Source organism: Scyliorhinus canicula, chromosome 10, assembly GCF_902713615.1.
Source record: "Scyliorhinus canicula chromosome 10, sScyCan1.1, whole genome shotgun sequence".
Classification (NCBI taxonomy): Eukaryota; Metazoa; Chordata; class Chondrichthyes; order Carcharhiniformes; family Scyliorhinidae; genus Scyliorhinus; species Scyliorhinus canicula.
In genome coordinates, this window is record NC_052155.1 from 123,337,409 (window position 1) to 123,362,689 (window position 25,281).

At 48.6% G+C, this 25,281-nt stretch overlaps 1 protein-coding gene across 1 annotated transcript in view; it reads right to left on the reverse strand.

Moving 5' to 3' along the window:
* The window catches only part of mrps28 (mitochondrial ribosomal protein S28), a 151,760-nt gene extending 128,483 nt beyond the window's left edge, over nt 1-23,277 (reverse strand). The window contains exon 1 of the mRNA XM_038809677.1: nt 23,049-23,277. Coding sequence (XP_038665605.1) covers nt 23,049-23,249 — 201 coding nt within the window. The 5' untranslated portion in view covers nt 23,250-23,277. The remainder of the gene's footprint in view (nt 1-23,048) is intronic.
* Between the last annotated feature and the right edge of the window lie 2,004 nt (nt 23,278-25,281).

Consider the following 25,281-nt stretch of genomic DNA (forward strand, 5'->3'; position numbering starts at 1 on the left):
GTGAAATCGGCCTGTATGAACTGCACTGCAAGGGGTCCTTATCACGCATCAGGATCAGGCAGTTTGTGCCCAAGACATCGTCGTGGGCAGAACACCCCCCTCCCATGCCTCATTAAAGGTTCTGACCAACAGGGGGCCCAGCAGGTCCGCATATTTCTTATAAAATTCAACCGGGAACCCATCCGGTCCCGGCGCCTTCCCCGACTGCATGCGGCCAATCTCACTGACCAGCTCCTCCAACTCGATCGGTGACCCCAGTCCCTCCACCTGCTCCTCCTGCACCCTTGGAAATCGGAGCCTGTCCAAAAAATTCTCCATTCCCCCTCCCACCGCCGGCGGCTCCGACCAGTACAGTTCCCTATAGAAGTCCCTAAAGACCTCATTGACCTCTGCACCCTGCCGCACCACATTCCCATCTCTATCCTTCACTCCACCAATCTCTCTAGCCGCGTCCCGCTTACGCAGCTGGTGCGCCAGCATCCTGCTCGCCTTCTCTCCATACTCATAGACCGCTCCCTGCGCCTTCCTCCACTGTGTCTCCGCCTTTCTGGTGGTCAATAAATCAAACTTGGCCTGCAAGCTACGCCGTTCCCCCAGCAATCCCTCCTCCAGGGCCTCCGCATACCTCCTATCCACACTCAACAGCTCCTCCACCAGTCTCTCCCTCTCCCTCCTCTCCCCCCTCTCCCTCTGAGCTCGGATGGAGATCAGCTCCCCTCTAATCACTGCCTTCAGAGCCTCCCACACCGTCCTCACCTGGACCTCCCCAGTATCATTGGCCTCGAGGTACCTCTCAATACATCCCCGGACCCTCCTGCACACCTCCTCATCAGCCAACAACCCCACGTCCAGATGCCAAAGCGGGCGCTGGTCCTGCGCCTCCCCCATCTCCAGATCCACCCAATGCGGAGCATGGTCCAAAATCGCGATAGCCGAATATTCGGCCTCCTCCACCCTCGAGACCAGTCCCCTGCTCAAGACAAAGAAATCAATGCGGGAATAAACCCTGTGCACATGGGAGAAAAAGGAGTACTCCCAAGCCCTCGGCCTCCCGAACCTCCAGGGATCCACTCCTCCCATCTGGTCCATAAACCCCCTCAATACCTTGGCCGCCGCTGGCCTCCTGCCTGTCCTTGAACTAGAACGATCCAGTAGGGGATCCAGCACCGCATTGAAGTCCCCCCCCATGATCAAGCCCCCCACCTCCAGGCCAGGAATGCGGCCCAAGGGCAGCACGGTGGCGCAGTGGGTTAGCCCTGCTGCCTCACGGCGCCGAGGTCCCAGGTTCGATCCCAGGTCTGGGTCACTGTCCGTGTGGAGTTTGCACATTCTCCCCGTGTTTGTGTGGGTTTCGCCCCCACAACCCAAAGATGTGCAGGATAGGTGAATTGGCCACGCTAAATTTTTTCCCCTTAATTGGAAAAAAATAATTGGGTACTCTAAATTTATTAAAAAAAAAGGAATGCGGCCCAACATACGCCTCATGAAACTAGCATCATCCCAATTTGGGGCGTACACATTAACCAACACCACCCTTTCCCCTGCAACTTACCGCTCACCATCACATATCTGCCGCCACTATCAGCCACAACCTCAGACGCCTCAAACGCCACCCTCTTCCCCACCAGGATCGCCACCCCCCAGTTCTTCGAGTCGAGCCCAGAGTGGAAAACCTGCCCACCCACCCCTTCCTCAGACGGACCTGGTCCGCCACCTTCAGGTGGGTCTCCTGGAGCATGGCCACGGCCGCCTTCAGCCCCTTCAGATGCGAAAATACCCGAGCCCGCTTAACTGGCCCATTCAACCCCCTCACGTTCCACGTAATCAGCCGGATCAGGGGGCACCCCGCCCCCTCGACTAGCCATAACCCATCGACTGCTCGCCCCTGGCCATCACCCATTCGGCCCGTTTCCCACGGCGATAGAGCCTCACCCCGACCCCCCCCCCCCCCCGAGCTCCTCCCTGGCCAATCCAGCAGCAACCCGGTATCCTCCCCCCCCCCCCCCCCCCCAAGGCTAGGACCCCTCCTCGCCGCGACTCTCCCTCCACTGTAGTCCCGTGAGCCAGCTGACTTCTGCTGACCCCGGCAGCTCCCGCTCTAACTCCGACCCCTCCCGATATGAGGTCCCCCCCTTCTCCCCTGCATCAGCTCCTGGGCACCGCTTCAGCGCGGGAAACTCGGTCTAATAACCACGCCCCTCGCCACCAGCTCCACCCCCTCGTCCCGCAGCGCGGGAAACCAGAGAAAAGCCCGCGCTTTCACACTGCCCCACCCCACCAATGCAGCTCCCAAACCGCAGTCCCAACCCAACCACCAACTCCATACAAACAAAGACACAGATCAACCACAAACCCCAGTACCCCACTTAGAACACAGAACCATAACGCACATCGTCCGTAAGCGAGAGAAAAAACAAAAACAAACAGAATAACCCGCTACAGCATAAACAATGATACATGAATAGAATAGAAAAACTCATAGAAAACTCAGAAAAACACAGCCCCCAATCTCTAGTTCGAGTCCAGCTTTTCAGCCTGCACAAAGGCCCACGCTTCCTCCGGGGACTCAAAGTAGTGATGCCGGTCCTTGTAGGTGACCCACAGGCGCGCAGGCGGCAACATGCCGAACTTCACCTGTTTTCCATGGAGCACCGCCTTCGTCCGGTTAAACCCGGCTCTCCGCTTGGCCACCTCCGCACTCCAGTCCTGGTAGATACGCACTACCGAATTCTCCCACTTACTACTCCTCACCTTCTTGGCCCATCGGAGAACACACTCCCGGTCACTGAACCGATGGAACCGCACCAGCACCGCCTGCGGGGGTTCATTCGCCTTAGGCCGCCTGGCCAGCACTCTATGGGCCCCCTCCAGCTCCAGGGGCAGATGGAAGGATCCTGCCCCCACCAGCGAGTTCAACATCACGGCCACATAGGCCGGCAGGTCCGACCCCTCCAGCCCCTCCTCGAGTCCCAGGATCCGCAGGTTCTTCCTCCGTGACCGAAGCTCCATCTCCTCGAACCGATCGTGCCACTTTTTATGAAGTGCCTCGTGTATCTCCACCTTCCCCACGAGGGCCGAAACATCCTCCTCGCGCTCAGAGGCCTGCTGCTGCAACTCAAGTATCGCTGCACCCTGGGTTGTCTGGGTCTCCAGCAGCTTACTCGTCGTCACCTTCAGGGATTCCAACAACTCCCCTTTCAGCTCCGTGAAATAGCGCAGAAGGGCCGCCTGCTGCTCCTCAGCCCACTGCCTCCACTCCTCAGGGGCTCCACCGGCCGCCATTTTGTCCACCTTCCCCCGCTTTTCCAGGGGAGCTGCTGCCGTTTTTCTCCTCGCCCCACTTCGAGCCGAACCATAAATCTCAGGGGGTTTTGCTCCAGACCCCTTTATCCACCGGGAATCATCAAATCAGCACCATTTGGGACCCTTAATAGAGCCCACAAGTCCTTTTAAAGCGGGAGCTGCCAAACGTGCGGCTTAGCTCCGCATAGCCGCAACCGGAAGTGAAAGTTTTCCTATGTTAACAAACTTTGAGGAATGGTAAGCAGTGAGGATGATACCACTTGCTTGCAGCAGGACACAGACAGACTTGCATAATGGGCAGACAAGTGACAGATGGAATTCAACATAGAGAAATAGGATGTATTTTGGCAGAATGGCACAATTCTCAAGAGTGTGCAGGAACAGAGGGCAGTCGGGTGCATATGCCTCAATCTTTGAAGGTGGCAAGACATATTGAGTGGTTAAATTATATGTTCATCTAAGCCCCGGGGCCGCATGGATACCCAGTAGAGTTCTATAGGACGTTTTCTGAGCTGATGGGCCCGGTCTTGGTGAGGGTTTTCAATGAGGCAAGGGACAGAGGGACCCTGCCGCCGATAATGTCGCAAGCCACTATATCACTGATATTGAAGCGGGGTAAAGACCCGGAGACGTGCGGGTCCTACAGGCGAATCTCCCTGATTAATGTTGACGCCAAGCTCCTGGCAAAGGTACTGGGGGTTAGAATGGAGGACTGGGTAATGGAGGTGATTGGGGAGGGCCAAACTGGGTTTGTGAAAGGTAGGCAGCTGGTGGCCAACCTGAGAAGATTACTTAATGTAATAATGGTGCACTGGCGGGCAGGGAGGTGGAGGTAGTGGTGGCGATGGACGCCGAGAAGGCCTTTGACCGGGTGGAGTGGGACTATCTATGGGAGGTGCTCGGACGGTTTGGGTTCGGGGAGGGACAGGTGGATTGGATCAAATTATTATATCAGGCCCCGAAGGCCAGCGTCAGGACTAACAGAGAAGTGTCGGAGTACTTTAGGCTGTACCGAGGGACCAGACAGGGCTGCCCGCTCTCCCCGCTGCTGTTTGCGCTGGCCATAGAGCCGCTGGCGATTGCGCTGAGAGCCGCAGAGGGATGGAAGGGGTTGGTGAGGGGCGGGGTAGAACATAGGGTCTCTCTACGCAGACGACCTGCTCCTGTACGTGTCGGACCCAGTGGCTGGGATGGGAAGTATACTGGGAATGTTGAGGAAGTTCGGCCAGTTTTCAGGATACAAATTAAATACGGCCAAGAGTGAAATGTTTGTGGTACAGGCAAGGGGTCAGGAGAACAGATTGAGAGGGCTACCGTTTAGGCTGTTTGAGACTGGGGAAGGCTGCACAAGTTAAATTTGGCCAGGGTGGTGGAGCAAATGAAGGGAGAGTTTCGGAGATGGGATGCACTCCCGCTGTCGCTGGCAGGGAGGGTGCAGACTGTAAAGATGACAATCCTCCCTAGATTTCTGTTTGTTTTTCAGTGCCTCCCGATCTTTGTCCCACAGTCCTTCTTCAAAAGAGTTAACAGGTTGATCATGAGCTTTGTCTGGGCGGGAAAATCCCCGCGGGTGAAGGCGGCGATGCTGGAGAGGAACCGCAGCGATGGACGGGTGGCTTTGCCGAGTCTGATTAATTATTACTGGGCGGCCAACATCGCTATGATAAGGAAGTGGATGGTGGGTACGGGGTCTATCTGGGAGCGGGTGGAGGCGGCTTCGTGCAGGAGCTCCAGCTTGGCAGCCCTGGTCACGGCTCCTCTAACGCTGCCGCCGGCCAGGTACTCCACCAGCCCGGTAGTGGTGGCGACCCTGCGGATATGAAATGAATGAAATGAAATTAAATGAAAATGGCTTATTGTCACGAGTAGGCTTCAATGAAGTTACTGTGAAAAGCCCCGAGTCGCCACATTCCGGCGCCTGTCCGGGGAGGCTGGTACGGGAATCGAACCGTGCTGCTGGCCTGCTTGGTCTGCTTTAAAAGCCAGCGATTTAGCTCAGTAAGCTAAACCAGCCCCCAGGATATGGGGCCAGTGGAGGAGGCATGTAGGGGAGACGGGGGCGTCGGTTTGGGCGCCAATCTGCGACAACCATTGGTTTTCCCCCGGGAGTATGGATGGGGGGTTTCGAGCATGGCGGCGGGCGGGGGTGGGAAGTGTGGGCGATATGTTCCTGGAAGGGGGGGGGGGGTAGAGTAGAGTAGGAGGGATGAAATGGCAGGTAGTACCGGTGGGAGAGGAGCGGGCTTGTGCAGTATGTTACGATTGAAGTATTGAATGTACGTGGATGTTTGCACATTTTTTCCTTTTTTGCTTTCTTTCTGTTGATGTCTGTAACTGTTTACAAAGCCAAAAACTACCTCAATAAAATTGTTTATTAAAAAAAAAAATTATATGTTCATCTGCCTTTATAAATGTTATCCCTTTCCTGTTTTAAACTCCACACTAACAGGAAGATAATATGGTAGCATCATGCATATGCCATTACTGTGGTAAGGGATCCTAACATTTAGGAGCACTGGGAGTGAAACGTAGGGTTTAAAAGCAAAGAGACTACAAACAATGGAAATTGAAAATGGGATAGCAATGGTCATAAGAGAGATGCCTCAGACTTCTGTTCATTATAATAATTAATTTCCAAGGGTATAGGCAGCACAGTAATAAAGATTACAAAATGACAAACTGTATGTTGGATTAAGTAACTTGGAAGAGGGAACAGACGGCAACCATATTGAATAGGTTTGGGAAGATGGTCCAATGCCAGCAAATGTCCTTCTACAAGGACAAGTACACAGTTATGCGCACAAGTGTGCATCTAATAGAACTGAATGCCTGTTGGTTAAAGGTTAACCGAAGGGGAAAAAGATTTGGTAGTGGTCACTCATCACTCAAAGTTCAAGCTCAGGTGTCATGGGCCATAGCCAAAGCAAATAGTGACCCGAGCCGGAATAGTATTTACCAGACAACTAAGTACAAAATTCAAATAGAGTGATATTAGGCTTTATCATCTCATTTGGCGCACTGTATACAGTTTTTTCTCTGAATACTTTTACATTGGAGAAAGTGCAGAGAACAGAGACATAGAACACCCAGTGCAGAAGGAGGCCATTCGGCCCATCGAGTCTTCACCGACCCACTTCAACCATCACTTCCACCCTATCCCCGTAACCCAATAACCCCATCTAACCTTTTTGGTCACTAAGGGCAATTTATTATGGCCAATCCACCTAACCTGCACAACAAGAAGCGCAACAAAAAATGATAGAAACGCAATCCTCCTCGCCCATATCACCATTTACCATTCACATGAGTAAATAGTTCCAACACATTTACCTAACATAGTCACATCCCTTTATTTAAAAAAAAAAAAATTTAGAGTACCCAATTCATTTTTTCCAATTCAGGGTCAATTTAGCGTGGCCAATCCACCTAACCGGCACATCTTTGGATTGTGGGGGCGAAACCCACGCAGACAAGGGAGAATGTGCAAACTCCACTCAGACTGGGACCCAGAGCTGGGATTAAACCTGGAACCTCGGCACCATGAGGCTGCAGGGCTAACTCACTGCGCCACAGCGCTGTCCTGTCACATCCCTTTATAAGCATGGACTATGATCATTGGACTGTGAATGAGCAGAACTAGAAACCGGGAATTGTGTTGGCTCGGAAAAGATTTAGAGAAGATTTAATCCACACATTTAAGGTAATTAAAGCAGCCATCATACAAGTATGGTATTTGACCGGAGTTAGGTAGAATTAAGGGCTACCAATATGAATTAAGGAAGCAGTGTGTTAAGTTGATTTATTCCTGGTGAGAAATCAACTTGGATACCAGAGGAGGTAACGCAGACTATTTTCTTAAAATCCTTCAAGGAGGTTTTACATCAATTCCTGGGAAACAGGAAGATTATGGCTTACATAAAAAAAACAAATTATTTCTACATAATAATAAATGCGTCTGGGGCCTTTTAGGGATTGTCTGATAATAATATAACTTACCACTGTCCCTCATGCTAACAATCACGGATTTCTAAAATTACTCTCGGATTTCAATTCGTCCTATAAACCTAATGATTTATTTCTTACAATAAATATAAAGTTAACAAATTCAATACAAGAAATAACTTGCATTTTTGTAGCACATTTCACATCCTCGGGATGTCTCATAGCAGTTTGCAACCAATAAAGCACTTTTTGACACATGACCATTTGTAATGTACAAATCACAGCAGCCAATTTACGCTAGGCAATCTTCCACAAATAATAACGCGATAATCTGCTTCAGTGATGTTGGCTGAGGGATAAATACTGAGCAGGACATTTGCAAAACTTCTCTGCTCTTCTTTGAAATAGTGCTTCAGGATTTGTATATCTACCTGAGGGGGCAGACAGAACCACAGTTTAGTATGTCATCTGAAAGACAGTACCGGCAACTGTTCCCTCAAGACAAGATTAGATTATCAGCCTGGGGTTTGAAGCTGCAACCATCTGACCATGAGGTAAGAGTAACAACCGATAAGCTATGGTTGGCACAGACATCATGAAATGTGCCCTGTACTATATTAATTTGGAACAAATGCAAAAAAATCAATTTACAAAATTAAGTTGCTTCAATTTTTTTAAATTTTAATTGAAATCATTTGCTAAATATAAATCCAATTTCTCACAGAAGCTCACTGTAAAATATCTGATCTTCCACTGAGCCATAGAGATCAGGAAAATCATTGGGTTTAATCCTGCTCTGTGTTTAGTTAACTGAGCTCATTTTAGAAGATCACAATTGGTTTCATTAGGGGAGAAAACAGGAAAATATTAGCCAGACCACCTACTTATCCAAGGGCCCAGATGAGGACAGAATTAAGTTATGTTGTTCGTGGTTGAGTAGCCTAACAACTCTTGTTATCCATCTGCACAAAGAAATAAATGCCAGGGCACTGCGTCACCCAGGAAAACAGATCCATGCGTAGTCAATAAATTCAAGAGAGAAGATAAAGGGAGGGAAAATTGGAAGAGAAAGAATTTGACCAATGATGGAGAAAGTGTTGAAGTTGATTCAATGTTAATCATTAGGCCTGGCTGTTAGAACTAAAGAAGAGATTTCTGTAAACAACACAGTCCATGAAGCATATATTTGCACATCCATGCAAATTAAAAACTGAGGCGGTTTCCATCACATTTTTAATTATTCTATGAAAATTAACAACTGAAAAGTAACCAAAGGTAACTGCGTAGTGTAGTGGGTTAGAAACTGGCCTTTCACTTCTGAAACCGGAGTCACAACAGTCAAGAATGATTAGATGAAATTCTCCTGTCTGCTATCTGGAAAGAAGGTGTGAAATAAGATTAGCCCAACACCCGTAACACAAATCATTGAAGGTGGAAGAGCAGGTTGAGAAAGTGGTTAGTGAGCAGCACGGTGGCGCAATGGTTAGCACTGCTGCCTCACGGCACCGAGGTCCCAGGTTCTGTCTCGGCTCTGGGTCACTGTCCGTGTGGAGTGTTTGCATGGGTTTCACCCCCACAACCCAAAGATGTGCAGGCTAGGTGGATTGGCCATGCTAAATTGCCCCTTAATTGGAAAAAAAATAATTGGTTACTCTAAATTTTTTTTTAAAGAAAGTGGTTAAAAGGCATTTGGCATCTGGGCTTTACAACAAGAGGGATAGGGTACAAAAGCAATAAAGCTATAATGATCCTTTATAAAACACCGATTTAACCTCAACTAGAGTACTTTATCCAATTCTTGGCACCCCACACTTTAGGAAGGGTAGGAAGGCTTTAGAGTGGGTGCATATTAGATTTATGAGAATGGCTCGGGAGATGAGAGACTCCAGTTATGAGGATTGTTTGGAGTATCTGGGGGTTGTTCTCCTTGGAAGAAAGTTGAAAGGAGATCATAATAGATTCACGAGTGATCAAGATAGAGTAGATGGAGAGAAACTGTTCCCTTTGTTGGAAATGTCAAGAACCGGAGGACACTAATTTAAGGTGAATGGCATAAGAAGCAAAGGAAAACAAATTTTTCATGAGGAAAAATGTATTTTATGCAACGTGTTTAGGATTGGAATGCCCTGATTGAGATTCAATTAAGGCTGCTTTGGTGCAGCACAAATGAGGAAATTGGATAAGCATACAAAAAGGAAAAAATACTGGGCCCAGGGAAAGGGCAGGAGTCGTTCTGGCTGAGTTGCCCTCGCAGAGAATAGGCATGAACACGACAGGGTGAAGAGCTTCCTTCTGTGTTGTAACCATTCTATGATTCTATTCTAGAAAATGAAAACCCTGATTCAGCACTAACTGGCATTGTCTCTCATCTAGGTCTAAGGATGGCTATCATGCAAACTGGAAAATGTCATACCGGTACAGTAAAGATTCTTTTCACAAGTGATGGCTGAGGGAGCGTAGAGCAGTGTAGAAGGAACTTTATTGAGCATTTAGCTGTGCTTTATCTGAATGTGGAATGAATACTGGCTACCTGAAATTAAAATTGTTCCATTCGTCAACAATGACCTCCCTCACCATTAGAAGCACAAATAAAAACAGCAGTTTCACTCCTTTTGAAAGATACAGAAGTTTAAAATCTCTTTTTAAAAACTTTGATGCAATTGTCTTTCGATTTAAAGTGCACTTGGTGTAACAGTCTCACTAGTATCTGTTGTGGTCAAGGACACCCTCACATTGGAGCATCATTTCAGACAAATAAGATCAAGAGAAAAGAGATGGTTGCAACTAAAATATAATCATTTTAACACCATCTTCAGAGAAAAGTGTCTCTCCAATGAGTTAAAAATAAACTACTGGTGGCGGCCATAAGCGAAGTGGTCGCACACAAGGTGGCTCCTGCGTGGAGACTTGGTTTCTGGCCCTTTTTACCCGGTAAACGTGTCAACTGGTGTCATGGTGGGAAGAATGTTTGTCAAGTTCGTAGTTTCTCCTTCGGTGCAGGATATCGGCAGGCTATAACACAAGGCAAAAATTGAACAAAGCCCCTGCCCAAGATTCAAAGGAACGGCGTGGTGGAGTAAAGGAGAACATGACAGACCTCGCAATGTCACGATGCCCTCAAGTTGCCGATGGAGCAGCTAATGGAATTCATTATTGGAGAATCCCAGAAGCATAGTCCTTCATAACTTCAGGGATAGCAAAATAATTGGTGTGTTTATGGGAGCAGATGGGGACGTGGGATGGACCCCTGGAGGTTTAGTCACCCTGGAGAGAGGGAGTTCTCCTTCTCCCACATGAAGCAGGTATACTCATGACTTTTCTGTGATGGGGAAATTGGTACTCCGGGGATGGTAGGGCTGAGTACACTGCGATAGTAATATCGGATCATGCATCACATTATGTGGATATGAGACTGGAGGAAGGTCAAGCCCAGCGCCCCCCTCAATGGTCTCCTTCTGCACTGTCGGGATTCTATGATGTTGTGGAGAACTGTATGAGCATTTTCTGGATTATTGTGACAAAGTCAGGGGGAGGGGTCAAAGTGACCAGCCAGTACCACAGCATGGGGGGAATCAGCTAGTTTATGACCAAAACTCTGTCCAGCGTTTCATGCAAGCAGCGACCTTGGCCTCCAGCTCCTGCCAATTCACAGCCAGGATTCCCCAGCCGGGCAAAGGTGCACTTGCAAGTAGTGGAAGCTGGTCCTGCTCCAGGGGCCTGAGCTCCTCCAGGAGGTCCATCTGCCATGAACCAACCAGGAGTCCGGAACATATGACCCAGTTGATCCTGGCAGAGGCCGCAGCACTGTTCGCAGCCTGGCACTCGCGCATCCTCTGCAGGTCAGCAGGGTAAGTGAACATGACTGGCACGTCATCAGTGTAGACCTAAAGGACCACTCCTATACCCTACCCATGCAGAATGAATCCCAAGATCAAAGAGAAGAACTAAGAACAAAGAAAAGTATAGCACAAGAACAGGCCATTCGGCCCTCCAAGCCCAAGCCAATTATGATGCCCTAACTAAAAAAAACCTTCTGACCTCACTCAGTCCGTTTCCTTCTATTGCTCCCTATTCATGTACCCATCCAAGTGCCTCTTAAATGTTGCTAATGTGTCTGCTTCCACCACATCCTCAGGCACTGCATTCCAGGCACCCACCACTCTCTGCGTTAAAAATATACCCTGCACATCTCCCTTAAACTTCTCCCCACTCACCTTCAACCTGTGGCCCCTTGTAATTGACACTTCCACCCTTGGATAAAGCTTCTGACTATCCACCCTGTCTATGCCTCTCAATGTTATAGACCTCGATCAGCTCTCCCCTCAACCTCAGTAAATTTATTCAACCTTTCCTCATAGCCAACACCCTCGAGACCACGCAACATCCTGGTGAACCTTCTTTGCACTCTCTCCAAAGCTTCCACATCCTTCTGACAATGTGGTGACCAGAACTGCACACAATCCTCCAAATGCAGCCTAACCAAGGTTTTATATAGCTGCAACACGATACCCCAACTCCTGGCTGATGAAGGCAAACGTGCTATATGCTTTCTTAATCACTTTTTTCTTGGCCACCTGTGTTGCCACTTTTAGGGAACTGTGGACCTGCATGCCCAGATCCCTTTGCATGTTAATCTTCCCAAGGGTTCTGCCATTTACAAATTATAATTCATACCTGGATTTGATCCTCCAAAATGCATCACCTCGCATTTGTCCGGATTAAACTCCATCTGCCATTTCTGTGCCCAAGTCTCCAATTTATCTATATCCTGTTGTATCTCTGACAATCCTCGGCACTATCAGCAACTCCGCCAATCTTCGTGTCATCCGCAAACTTATTAATCAGGCCACCCACAGTTTCCTCTAGATCATTTATATATACGACAAACAAAGGTCCCAGCACGGATTCCTGCGGAACACCACTCGTTACAAATCTCCATTCTGAAAAACTCCTTTCCACCGCTACTCTGTCTATATTAACCAAGCCAGTTCTGTATCCCATCTAACCAGCCCACGTGTCCCCGTATTCCATGTGAATTTAGTTTCAAAAAAATTCAATCTCGTGGTGAGACATGACCTCCCCCACACAAAACCATGCTGCCTGTCACTGACTAGTCCATTTTCCTTCAAATGTGCATATATCCTGTCCCTCAGCATCTTTTCCAAAAGCTTCCCCATCACGGATATCAGGTTCGCGGGCCTACAATTTGCTGGATTATTCCTGCTTCCTTTCTTAAACAAGGGGACAACATTGCTATTTTCCAGTCCTCTGGAACCTCGCCTGTGATCAAAGAAGAAGTGAAGATATCTGTTAAGAGTCCAGCTGTTTCTCCCCTTGCCTCCCACAATAACCTGGATAGATCCCAGCTGGCCCCGGGGAACTGTCTGCCCTAATGCAATTTAGGATACTCAACACTTCCTCCTTTCATATAGTGACATTCTCAAGAGCGTTCACACACCTATCCCTGACCTCAACATCCACCATTTCCTTCTCCCGGGTGAATACCGATACAAAGTACTCATTAAGGATTTCACCCACTTCCAGTGGTTCCACACATAACATTCCTCCTATTTCTCGTGCTACCCTCTTGCTCCTAATCTATCCATAAAACGCCTTGGGATTCCCCTTGACCATATTTTCCAAAGCCATTTCATGGCCCCTTTTCAGCATCCTAATTCCACGTTTAGGCTCCTTCCTACTTTCACTGTACTCCTCAAGGACTTTGCCAGTTTTTAGATGCCTAGACCTATCGTATGCTTCCTTTTTCCTTGTGACTAAGTTTACAATTCCCTTCGTCACCAATGGTTCCCGGATCCTGCCATTTCTATCCTTCATTTTTGTGAGGACATGCCTGTCCTGCACTTCAATCAACTGGCTTTTAAAAGCCTCCCACATGTCAGACATGGATTTGCCCTCAAATAGCCGCTCCCAATCCACATTTCCCAGTTCCTGTCTAATTTGGATGTAATTGGCCCTTGCCTAATTAAGCAGCCTCATCCACGGGACACTCTTGTCCTTGTCGATTACTAACCAAAATCTTCTGGATTTATGGTTGCTCAGCCCAAATTGCACCCCCCCCCCCCCCCCCCACCCCACCCATCCACTGAAACATCAATCACCTGGCCTGGCTCATTCCCCAATATCAAGTCTAGTATGGCCCCTTCCCTGATGGATTGTGAACATACTGTATCAAAAAAGCCCTCCTGGACACATCTAACAAATTGCTCTAGATCCGAGCCCCTGGTTGGAAGGTATTCCCAGTCAATATGGAGGAAGTAAAAGTTACCCATCACAACGACCCTTTTTTCACACCTTTTCAGTATTTGACTACACAACTGCTACTCTGTCTCCTGCGGTCTGTTTTGAGGTGTATAGTACACACCCAAACCTTGTGATTTCATCCTTCTTATTCCTAAACTCTACCCATAATGCCTCTCTACAAGATCCCTCCAATGTATCTACCCTCAACACAGCTGTGATCTACTCCCTAATTAGCAAACTCTCCCACCTGTAGCTGTTTAGACACATCCAGGATCCTGGCACCAGGGAGGCAACACACTATCCTTGAGTCCAGTTTGCGGCCACAAAAAATGCCTGTGTCCCTGACTATCAAGTCTCCTACCACTATCACTTGCTTAGATTTAGCCCGACCCTGCTCTACAGCAGAACTAGTTGTGGTGCCACAGGCCTGGCTGATGCTGCTACCTTCTTCTGAGAGGCTATGCCACCCCCAAACAGTATCCAAAATGGTATACCTGTTTGAGAGAGGAATAGCCAAAAGAGAATCCTGCCTTACCTGACTGCCTGTCCTGGCGGTCATCCATCTACCTGTCTGAACCTGTGGTGTAACCACCTCCTTGAAGTTAGTTATCACACTCTCTGCCCCTCTGTATCTTCCTCAATGTGTCCAGCTGCTGCTCTAACAGTAGTCTGTGAGGAGATGCAGTTGGTCACACTTCCTGCTGACATGGTCATCAGAGAAGCTAGAAAGCTCCCCGATCTCCCACATCTGGCAGGAAGAGCATAACACTGTCCTAACTGCCATCTCTGTCCTTGTACACTTAAGAAATATATAATAAGAATCTTACCTTGCTTGTTCTCCGCACAGTGCCTTTTTTAGAGGAGGAAGGAGGGAGGGAGGGAGGGAAACACTAATGTAGTGTTTCAGGCTTAACCGCTCCTTGACACCAGTTCTTCAGCTATCCACAATACAGTCAAGGTGATGGAGTTGACTTCTCCCAGAATCCTCTTCTGCTGGACGAAAATCCCGGCAACCTCCTCCACAAGAGGCAATGAAAGATTCCACTGCAGATAGAATGCAGTAGGCCAGACAAGGCACAGCCTGATGCACTCCTCTCCCAAAGCAAAGGGGTGATATCAGGGTCGGGTAAACCTTATCGAGGATGCTCAGGCATTTTAATGTTGATATTGTGCTGCGACTATTTTGGGTTTAAACCAATTAAACTAAATTAATTAAATATTAATTAGTCAAAGTAATAGGGACAGCCACTTAAAGGAAAACTCCCTACAACAAAATCAAATCACAAATGACAGTTAAAACATCAAACCAAAATGGGATTAAAGAAGTTAATAAAGTACCCAAGCCCTTGTGATGCCCAAAGTGCACGGAAGGCCTCGAGTGTGCCAATGAACACCTCACGCTCCCTCTCCAGGGACACCGAGCCACGAATGTAGCTGCAGCAGAGGGGCAGACAGTTGGGTCGGATTATCCCCTTTATCGCCCTCTGCCTGGAACGGTTGATGGGAAATTTGTCAGGCCCAGGAGCAGATTCATGAGGAGGTCCCTTCCTTCCAAGCCCCTCCCCTCACCAGGTGCCTTCAGATCAGCAGTGTGGGGCTAAAGAGCGAATAAAACTACAACAATGGGTTTTTTAAGTAACTGAAAAGAGTCTAAAACTGATACAAGCATGGTCCAAGAACTTCATAAAGCCACAGAAAGGGCAGACATCTTCAAAGTCCGTGAAGTGATGGATCATATGGATGTATGGGACTGCTGCATGCAATGCCCTCCACCCCAAGTCTCTGGTGTTAAGGGGGAGGACTTACCTCTATAGCGGGACCTCCATTGCCGAACAGCAACAAGGTCCTACAAGGTGTGTCCAGGTGACAGGCGAGGGAAAGGAAGTGAAGAGTGTGCAGGAGATTCCACAAACATTCCCGTCCCCATGGTGGGGAGCCGAGATGCTTGCCGGCATCTTAGTACATCAGTGCAAAAGATAAAGCTGAAGCATTCACAACAATCTTCAGCCAGAACTGGATGATCTATAACAGCCTCCTCCAGGGGTCCCCATCATCACAAATATCAGTCTTCAGTCAATTCGATGCATTCCTAGTGATATAAAGAAACTACTGAAGGCACCACATATTGCCATGGCTGCTGGCCCTGACAATATTCTGGCATAGTATACTGAAGACTTCTGCTCCAGAACTTGCCACACCTCTAGCCAAGCTGTTCCAGTATAGCTAAAACACTGGCCTCTACCCAGCAATATGGAAAATTGCCCAGGTATGTCCCATACACAAGAACCGGGACAAATCCAACAGATAGCAATCTACTATCGATCAACAGTAAAGCGATGAAGGGGTCATCAACAGTGCTATCAAGCGGCACTTGCTTTGCAATACCTGTTCACTGATGCTCAGTTTGGGTTCTGCTAGGACGACACAGCTCCTGATCTTACTACAGCCTTGATTCAAAACATTGACAAAAGTGAACGACCTCTGATGGCGGCATGTAGAAAGAAGTCATGCATAAAGTGGCTCCCGCGATTGTACTTGCATTTAGGCCCTTCTTGCCCAGTTTCTATGGATGTTTCTGAGTAAAATCCCATCTGATCAATGGCATAAGGTGTCCACACAAGGGAAAAGCCAAGAAAGACCAGGGCAATCAAAACTGTTGATAGAAATTCATCGACGAATTTGGAGGCTTCTCAAGATTCCTCGGTGGAGAAAATGGCGGAGGCTGCTCCTGTGACTCCGGCCACTCCTAACAGCCAAGGTGCTTTTCAGCGTCTTAGTAATAGAATTTGAGAAGCAATGAAGGGCTGTATCTGGCAACCTTCGTAAGTCGATAAGAGGATGCCCTGGCTCCCATTTGGTCAAAGTTAGAAAAGACCTTTGAAACGGTAAAAGCTCATGGCTTGCCGATTAAGAGCGTGGAGACGGCTCTTTCAAAACACTATGAACAAATTGCCGCACTGGAAGCTGTGATCTCCCTGATGGCCGATTAAAATAAAGCACTGAGGGCCACGGTAGATATCTGAAGAACCACTCGCAGAACGTCAGAATCGTGGGGTTGCAGGAAGGTATGGAAGATCCAACTCCCACAGAGTACTTCTCAAAAATGTTTGGGAAGATGTTGGGGGAGGGTGGATTCAGATCCTTTCCACAAGCTGGATCGAGCCCATCGGACATTCCGGCAGAACCCCGACCCAGCAAAACACCATGGGCTGTTATTGTACCGTTCCACAGCTTCCAGGAGAAGGAACAGGTCCTGAAATGGGCTAAGGAGCACCTTGTTATAAATGGAAAGGCCACGCCATCAGGCTTTACCAGGACATTGGAAGCTGACAGTGTTCAACAAGGCCAAAGTCGCCCTGCATAAGAGTGGAGTTTGGTTTGGGGTGGTGTACCTGGCATGGCTCCAAGTGATTTTAGAGATGAAGGACTATTATTTCAGTGCTCCAGAGGATGCAGATGCCTTTGTAAAAGAACATGGGCTTGGTTCGAGTTGATTGTGTTTTTGTAAGGTTTTTGGTTGTTGAGGTTGGGCAAGTGGGTGTGGAGAGTTGTTGGGGTTATTTGTACATGTTTGTATTTCTTTGCTCTTGGGTGGGATGATTGTTTCGTCTGTTGGATGTTGGGGGGGCGTTAAATGTTACGATAGATGTTGTTCTTTGTACTATGGTTGTTATGGGAGATATAGCTCCCAGTTGCATTATGATATTCGATGGGATTTTGTTCTACTTTGTTTCTTTGGACTGGGCAGTAGTTTTTTTTTCACCCAAGGTGGGAGCTGCCCTGCTAGCCAAAGAGTTAGCTAACTAATGAGAGCAAAGTGGTGAGGGTAGCTGCAGCTCGTTATACTAGTTTGGTTTGGGATAATTAACTCAGGGTTTTTGTTTGGTTTGGGGTTAGGATTAGTTGAGGGAGTTGTGTTCGTTATGGTGTTATCGGTATGTACATTTGGGTGAGGTATTATTTGGAGGTGGGAGGAAAGGGGAGTGGGATGAAGTGGGGTGGGGATAGGGTTAGTTTTCTACAAATTACTCTTTGTTTTGTCTTGCTGGTGGGTGTGGCTGTCATCTTGGGTGGGCCTTGTGTCTGTACTCTCTAAGTAGTTGTTAGACAACACCTTTTGGTGGAAATGGCTGGCTCCATTTTTTTTGGGGGGGGCAATTCGGATGGTCACCTGGAATTTAAGGGGGTTAGGCGGCCCAGACAAAAGGTGAGTATATGCGCTCACCTGAAAAGTTTGAGTGCTTGCCGATGTGATGTTTTCGCAGGAGACTCATTTGCGGGTAAGGGACCAGACCAGGTTGCAGAACAATATAATCTTTATTAGTGTCACAATCAGGTTTACATTAACACTGCAATGAAGTTACTGAGAAAATGCCCTAGTCGCCACATTCTGTTCTGGTACACAGAGTGACAATTCAGAATGTCCAATTCACCTAACCTAACAAGCACGTCTTTTGAGACTTGTGGGAGGAAACCGGTGCACCTGGAGGAAACCCATGCAGACATGGGGAGAACGTGCAGACTCCACACATAGTGACCCAAGCAGGAAATTGAACCTCGGACCCTGCTGCTTGAAGCAACAGTGCCAACCCCGGTGCTACTGTGCCGCCTACTGAAGGGATAGGTGAGCCAGGTAGCGTAAACTGTGTTCGAGATCCAGAGTTGGATCAATCTAGGCGCAAGTCGCTGGCTCCATCAGGGGTGACAAAAGCGCTTTTGGCTTTTATGGAACAGATGGAGAGGGGGCGCAGATCCTTACCATTTTTTACAGCCGAGGTATAAGGTTTTTTCATTTTTATTCCCATATCCATCAGGTTTACTCACAAATTGACTTTTTTCTGGTAGGTAAGTCTCTTCTCCCTGGGTGAAGAGGGTGGGGTATTCGGATATTATGATTTTGGACCATGCTCCACACTTTGTGGACTTTTTCCTAGAGTCAGGTCCCTCTCAGCGGCCACCATGGGAGGTTGGAATCCGGCGTTATTTGCAGACAAAGCATTTTGCGAATGTATATCCTCCACCATTGAGGAATATATCAAGTTTTACAACAGCAAGTCTACATCACCCTCTATGCTATAGGAAGCCCTTAAGGGCTATAAAGGTCCCTATTGAATGCTTTGTTGACTTTAAACGAGGAGGGGGGGAGGGATAACTTCCTCTAAAGCACATATGGAAAAGGGTCAGCACAGTGGCGGTGATTAGCACTGCTGCCTGCTGCCTCACGGCGCTGAGGACCCGGGTTCGATCCCGGCCTGGGTCACTGTCCATGTGGAGTTTGCACATTCTCCCCGTATATGTGTGGGTCTCACCCTTACAACCCAAAGATGTGCAGGATAGATGGATTGGCCACGCTAAATTGCCCCTTAATTGGAACAAAAAAGAGAATTGGGTACTCTAAAAAAAAAAATTTTTTTTAAATGCACACATGGAAGGACTGCAATGGTGGAACGGCAGAGGCTGATGGACTCCATCCTTGGAGGTTGACCATCAGTACTCGCTTGACCCTACCCCAGAGTTGCTTGCGAGCAGGAAAAAGTTGCAGACGCAACTTGAATTATCAACAGGTAAGGTGGTGAGTCAACTGTGTCCCTCGAAAGGGGTATTCTATGAACATTGGGAGGTCAGTAGCATTTTTAGTTCATCAACTGAGGCAGCAGGCGGCTTCCCAGGAGATTATACAGATTAGGGGCTCCAGTGGCTGTTTGGTTTCCACCTCGTTTAAAGTCAACAAAGCATTCGATAGGGACCTTTATAGATCGGAGCCCCCAGAGGAGAGTAAGGTTTTAGACAGGCTGTCCTTCCCATTGGAGAGAAAGGCGGGAGTTTGAATCCCCGTTGAGTTCTGCGGAGATTTTGAACGGTATGAGGTTAATGCAGATGGGTAAAACACGCAGCCCTGATGGATTCCCCATTGTGTTTGCAGGTCAGTTGATTCCGTTACTATTGGAAATGTTCAATGATTCCTTGCCCTACACAGGCTTCTATTCTTGAATCCCAAGAAGGCAAGGATCCTAAGAATGGGTTGTATGACTCATTTGCTTTTGAATGCGGACACTAAATTATTTGCAAATTCTCACTGCGATTGGAGCCCTACCACCCTCAGAGATGACTTCTCCTGTGCCAGAACCAGAGGTTGTATCCATGGACGACAAAAAAGCGTTTGATAGGGTGGAGGTTTGGTTTGGGACAAAAGTTCATGTCTTTGGTTTGGTTACTGTATGGAGCTCCTGCGGCTCACGTCCGCACTAATGCCTTGAGCTTGAACAGGGGAACGGGACAAGGATGTCCAGTCTGCACTATTATTTCCTTTAGCGATTAAACCATTGGTGGTAGGGTTGAGATCTTCTGATAGGTGGGACGGGATCAGTCAGGGAGAATGGGAACATAGGATGTCCTTGTTCAAAGGTGATCTGCTTCTTTATATTATGGACCCAGTTTCCACTATGGATAGATAATGAAGCTACTTGGGAGTTCTGGCTCCTTCTCTGGGTATAAGCTGAATCTGGATAAGAACAAATATTTCCCAGTTAATCCCTCGGGAAGGGGAGCAGTCTGGGGGGGCATTACCTTTTGGCCTTGTCAGATCTCGCTTTTGTTATCTTAGTATCCTGGTGGTCCACGATTGGGCCTCACTTCATAAATTAAATTATGCTAGCCTGGTGAATGGGGTCAAATCTGAGTCGCAAAAGTGGGATAACTAACCCCTGTCCTTGGCGGGCAGGGTTCAGACTATTAATATGACTGTCCTCCTGAAGTTTTTATTTTTTACTCAGTGTCTCCCCACCTTTCTCCCTAACTCCTTTTTTGTTAGAGTTCACAAATTGGTGCCCTCGTATATTTGGGCAGGCAAGACTCCAAAGGTCTGTAGGGCATTCCTCCAGAGGGATAGACAAATCAGGTGGTTTAGCTTTACCCAATTTGTTATTTTATTATTGGGCTGTCAATATTGAGAAAGTGCTGGGGTGGGTTAGTGATCCGTTTTCCATATCGGGGAAAATGGAGGCGAGTTCTTGTAGGGGCTCTACTTTGGATGCCTTAGTACCTGCCTCGTTTCTGTTCTCTCCTACGAAATATTCTTTGAATCCAGTGGTGGTGTCTACCCTTAGGATCTGGAAGCAATTCGGACATTTAGCTCCATGTCGTCATTGGCCCCTGTCTGTGTCAACCATTTCTTTGCGCCAGCATGTTTAGACTCGATGTTTAAGACATGGTAAGGGTCTGGAATGGTTTGGGGACTTGCTCGTGGAAGGTCGGCTTGCCAGTTTTGAAGAGCTGTCGGTAAAATTTCAACTCCAGATTCTCAGGGTACTCACCACCACCAGATTCAAAGAATATCTTGCGAGGCAGTTACTAATTTGTTTTGATAGTCCCAGATTTAGGATTTTTTTGCGGAGGGACTTTCCTTCATTTCCTTTGACACCATGATACCACCGCCTCCTTGGATATTACCTTTGGCCACATCTGGTGGTGGTTTGCGGGGTGGGGGGGGGGAAAGAGAGTATTTCAGGTATGTATGGCAAGATCTTCTATCAGCGGAGTCGGCTCTGTTGAATGAGATGAAGACAAAGTGGGAGGATGTATTGGGTCCTGTTCTGTATGAAATGGTGTGGAGTGAGGCTCTTCGCAGGATAAACTCCACATCCTCCTAAGCTCAGTTCAGTTTGATCAGTTCAAGGTGATGCACAGGGCTCATCTAACCAAGGCAAGCACCTTTTTCAGAGGTGGATGGCAGCTGTGGGCGGTATTCTTGGGAGCCAGCTAATCATACTCATATGTTCTGGTCGTGTGCTACGTTGTTAAGCTTTTGGGTCTCCTTTAACACCATGTCAGGGATTCTTAACATCAAACTGAAGCCTTGTCATGAAGGTCGGCTGGTTGGCAAAAGTGGGTCCCAGGAAAAAAGTTCGACAAACTTGCCCTCGACAGCACTTCCCAAACTCACAACTACTACCATCTAGAAGGACAAGGACAAGAACAGTTGCATGGTAACACCACCCACTTTCCCATTTACAGCTCCACTGTACCCACCTTTTTTGTTTCTTTACTTATCCCCATTACTATCTCCAGTTTTCTTGCATTATCATTTAATCTTTGTCATTTAATCTCTCTGGCCTTCCATTCTATCAGGCATTCCCTTTTGTTCTTTTCTCCCTTTCTTTGCCTCTAGATTTGCTTACATCCGGTTACATCTCTAACTTTTGCCCATTCTGAAAAAAAAACCTCTTTGTTCTTTTCCAAAAATACTACCTGACCTACTGAGCATTTCCAGCATTTTCTATTGCAGAATCTAGAATATTTTGTTTTTGCATTAGGGGCTATCTGTAATTGACCATAAGAGAATAGCAGGAACACTCAAGTATTTTATGGGTTATGAGGGGGCGGGCTACAGCAAAGCAATAAATTCAAGTGCCCTATTATTCTAATTAGGGGGCATCACGGGAGCACAAATGGATTGCACTGTGGCTTCACAGCGCCAGGGTCCCAGGTTTGATTCCCTGCTGGGTCACTGTCTGTGCGGAGTCTGCACGTTCTCCCCGTGTCTGCGTGGATTTCCTCTGGGTGCTCCGGTTTCCTCCCACAGTCCAAAGACGTGCAGGTTAGGTGGATTGGCAATGCTAAATGACCTTAGTGACCAAAAAGGTTAGGAGGGGTTATTGGGTTACAGGGATAGGGTGGAAGTGAAGGCTTAAGTGGGTTGGTGCAGACTCGATGGGGTGAATGGCCTCCTTCTGCACTGTATGTTCTATGTTATACGTTCTTAGAGCAGGGCAGAGGCTGGTCACTCTGTGACAAGTGACCCATCAGCAACTCTACAAAATGTTCAAGCAAGTCGTGTGAGGAAATATTCACCCCTTTCCTGAGTACTACTCCTTGACCTCGCCCTTGTCCCCAGACTCAATATCCACCGCTGCACGTTATGGCTCCAGCGAATAGCAGCTGCACTGCAGTAACTCGCCAAAGTCACCTGCGACCCTCATCAGAGAAGAGCAAGAACAGCAACATAATAAGTAACAGAACAGCAACATGGCAGGCGGTGCAGTTATATGACAGGAAGACCACCGCCTTCCTCTGGACACCCATCATCCATTACAGATGTGCCAAGCCGTCCCTGGGGCAATATCCAGCAATCCAACGTTGAACCATGATGTGGAGATGCCCCCGTTGGACTGCGGTGAGCACAGCAAGAAGTCTTACAACACCAGGTTAAAGTCCAACAGGTTTGTTTCAAACACTAGCTTTCGGAGCACTGCTCATTCACCTGAAGAAGGAGTAGTGCCCCGAAAGCTAGTGTTTGAAACAAACCTGTTGGACTTTAACCTGGTGTTGTAAGACTTCTTACTGTGCTCAACCTTGAACCAACAGGAGTCCAGAGCACCAGGCAGACTCCAGCTGACCGAGCAAGCGCCGCTCCAGCCCCTCATTCAATGAGATCATGGCTGATCTGAAACCTGTCTTTACACAAAAAATCTCTCAATCTCCAGTTTTAAAATGAAAACCTGATTTAATGTCAATTCGCAGGAGGTATGGGGGGAAACACCGACCTTCCTGCCGCCCAAAGCTGGCCTCTCCGGTTCCGACCCTCGCTGCAGGTCCGAGTGCAGCTCGTAGGCGACTGCGAAGCCGCTCCGCTTCTCAGTGTCTGACGAGGCAGTCCTGGCACGGAGAGCCCGCGGGATGAGCGCTGGGCCCCGGGCCACCGCTGTCCCCATGCCGCTCCGCAGCGTCGCCATGGCGCCGGCCATCTCCTCCCGCCGCGATCAAGAGGTTTCCGCTGATCCGACCTCCGGCGCCCGCGCCACCCACCGGCTACCCTGCAACTGCAGGCCCAGGACTCGGCCCGACCTGACTCAGAGTTCAGTTCAGTCCTGTGCCCCATTCCCCTGGGGCAGCTTCCCACCTCGGCCAAACTAGACGTGTGCTCAGTAATTCATTAAATAAATATATTCCAACTGCTGTGAGAACTTTAATAAATAACCTACCGCTCGACCAAGCAGGGACAGGTTCAGGGAAAGGAGAGGCAGGATGGGTCTATAGAGGCTGGCACAGGGAAGAGGATTACATGAGAGCTGCACACACCATGCCATTCCTTCACTCACTGGGTCAGAATCCTGGTGATGACCATCAATTCAATCGAGACAGTTTGTATCAACTCCGATCCAGGCACCATATTGTTAGGCAATCTTTCCCCTTTCAGGCCCTCTGCTCTTTTGAGCCCCCTCACTGCTCAAACGTGGGGAGGCCCCGAAAACACATCTCAGCCGCCCCCCCCCCCCCACCAGCAAGGACCCCCGGATACACACTGGCAGTGCCTGGGTGTCAGGATGCCACCCTGCCCTGTCACTGACCAGCCGGGTTCTCCAATGGCCTGGGAGGGAGACCCCCCCCCCCCCCCCCAGGTGCTGTTATGACTGGTACACGTTTGTGTGGACCATTACTAAATGGGGCCCTGTGAGGTCTCCCGGGCATGGCTGTTGAGTCCCGGGCGCTGGGTGAATCCGGCATCAGGTATTTAAGTGAGTTGGAAGATCCAGATCGTGCCGGGCAAGTGACCAACGTTCGGCCCAGTGTGGAGCCTGATTTGAGACTTGTGCGCAATTCACCTATTGCACCCGGATCCGCAACAGGCGCAGCGGGGTCACTGAATCGCACCCTATGGCAGAAAAAGAAGAGCAAATGTTGAAGAAACATTAAAAAGACTATGGACACAAGATGCAGCTCAGGAATGAATAGTAAGTGAAGCAGGGTATGACAGGAAGTAAAATAATAACAAATAAAGAAATTAAAGTTCAGGAAGATAGATACGCCCAGATAGGGAGAACCCCACACACACTTTGGGGAGACAGAAGTTCAATGTGCAGGGTGATGGACTATCAATGACCACAGAAACGAGGTTGTAGTCCGAACTGAAGGCTTTAATAGGCTCGATAGATTCACCCCCTGTTGAAAAAAAAAGAGTCCGGCGGGGGTGGAGGCTTGGTCGCACAACCCACAACTGATAGTACGAACGGGTCGAATAGCACAACTGGTAGTATGAATGGTTATGGAGGTACTGCATTACCCTCGTACTGCGTTTGCGTACTGGTCACAACTATTTACAACAATAAAGTACAGTCTTGCAAAATTACAATTGGTTATGCACATTTCAAATTAATTGTCTATGTACAGTTCACAATGATGCAATCAGACTGTCGGGGGCCTTGCTCATCCTCTACGATCAACGGAGCTTTGGCGGTGACGTCGGTGGAGGTTCAGGCGTCTGTAACTCCGGGTGCGTGGACTCGGTCTCCGTGGAGGCTTCAACACTCCTAGATGGCGCTGGTGGGGCTGGCTGACCTAGGAAGGGGGCATCCAGACCTTTAGATGGCGCTGGTGGGGAGGTTGACTGACCTGGGAAGGGAGCACCTGTAGAGTGCGTCGGTGTGCGGGGAGGCCCAGGCAGGGCCGGCGGAAAGACCAATTCTCAAGGGAAGCGGGCTGCCGTGAGGTGCACTGGTGGGGTGGAGGGTGGGACTGGTGGCGAGGGTGTGCGAGGGGATCCGGCAGGCGCCAGGTCTAGTAGGGAGACCGTGTCTTGTCGGCCATCGGGGTACTCCACGTAGGCATACTGGGGGTTAGCGTGGAGAAGATGGACCCTCTCGACCAACAGGTCCGACTTGTGCGCCCGCACGTTTTTTCGGAGCAGAATGGGCCCGGGGGCTACCAGCCAGGTCGGGAGCGAGGTCCCTGAGAGGACTTCCTGGGGAAAACAAGGAGAGGTGAGGTGAGGTGAGGTGT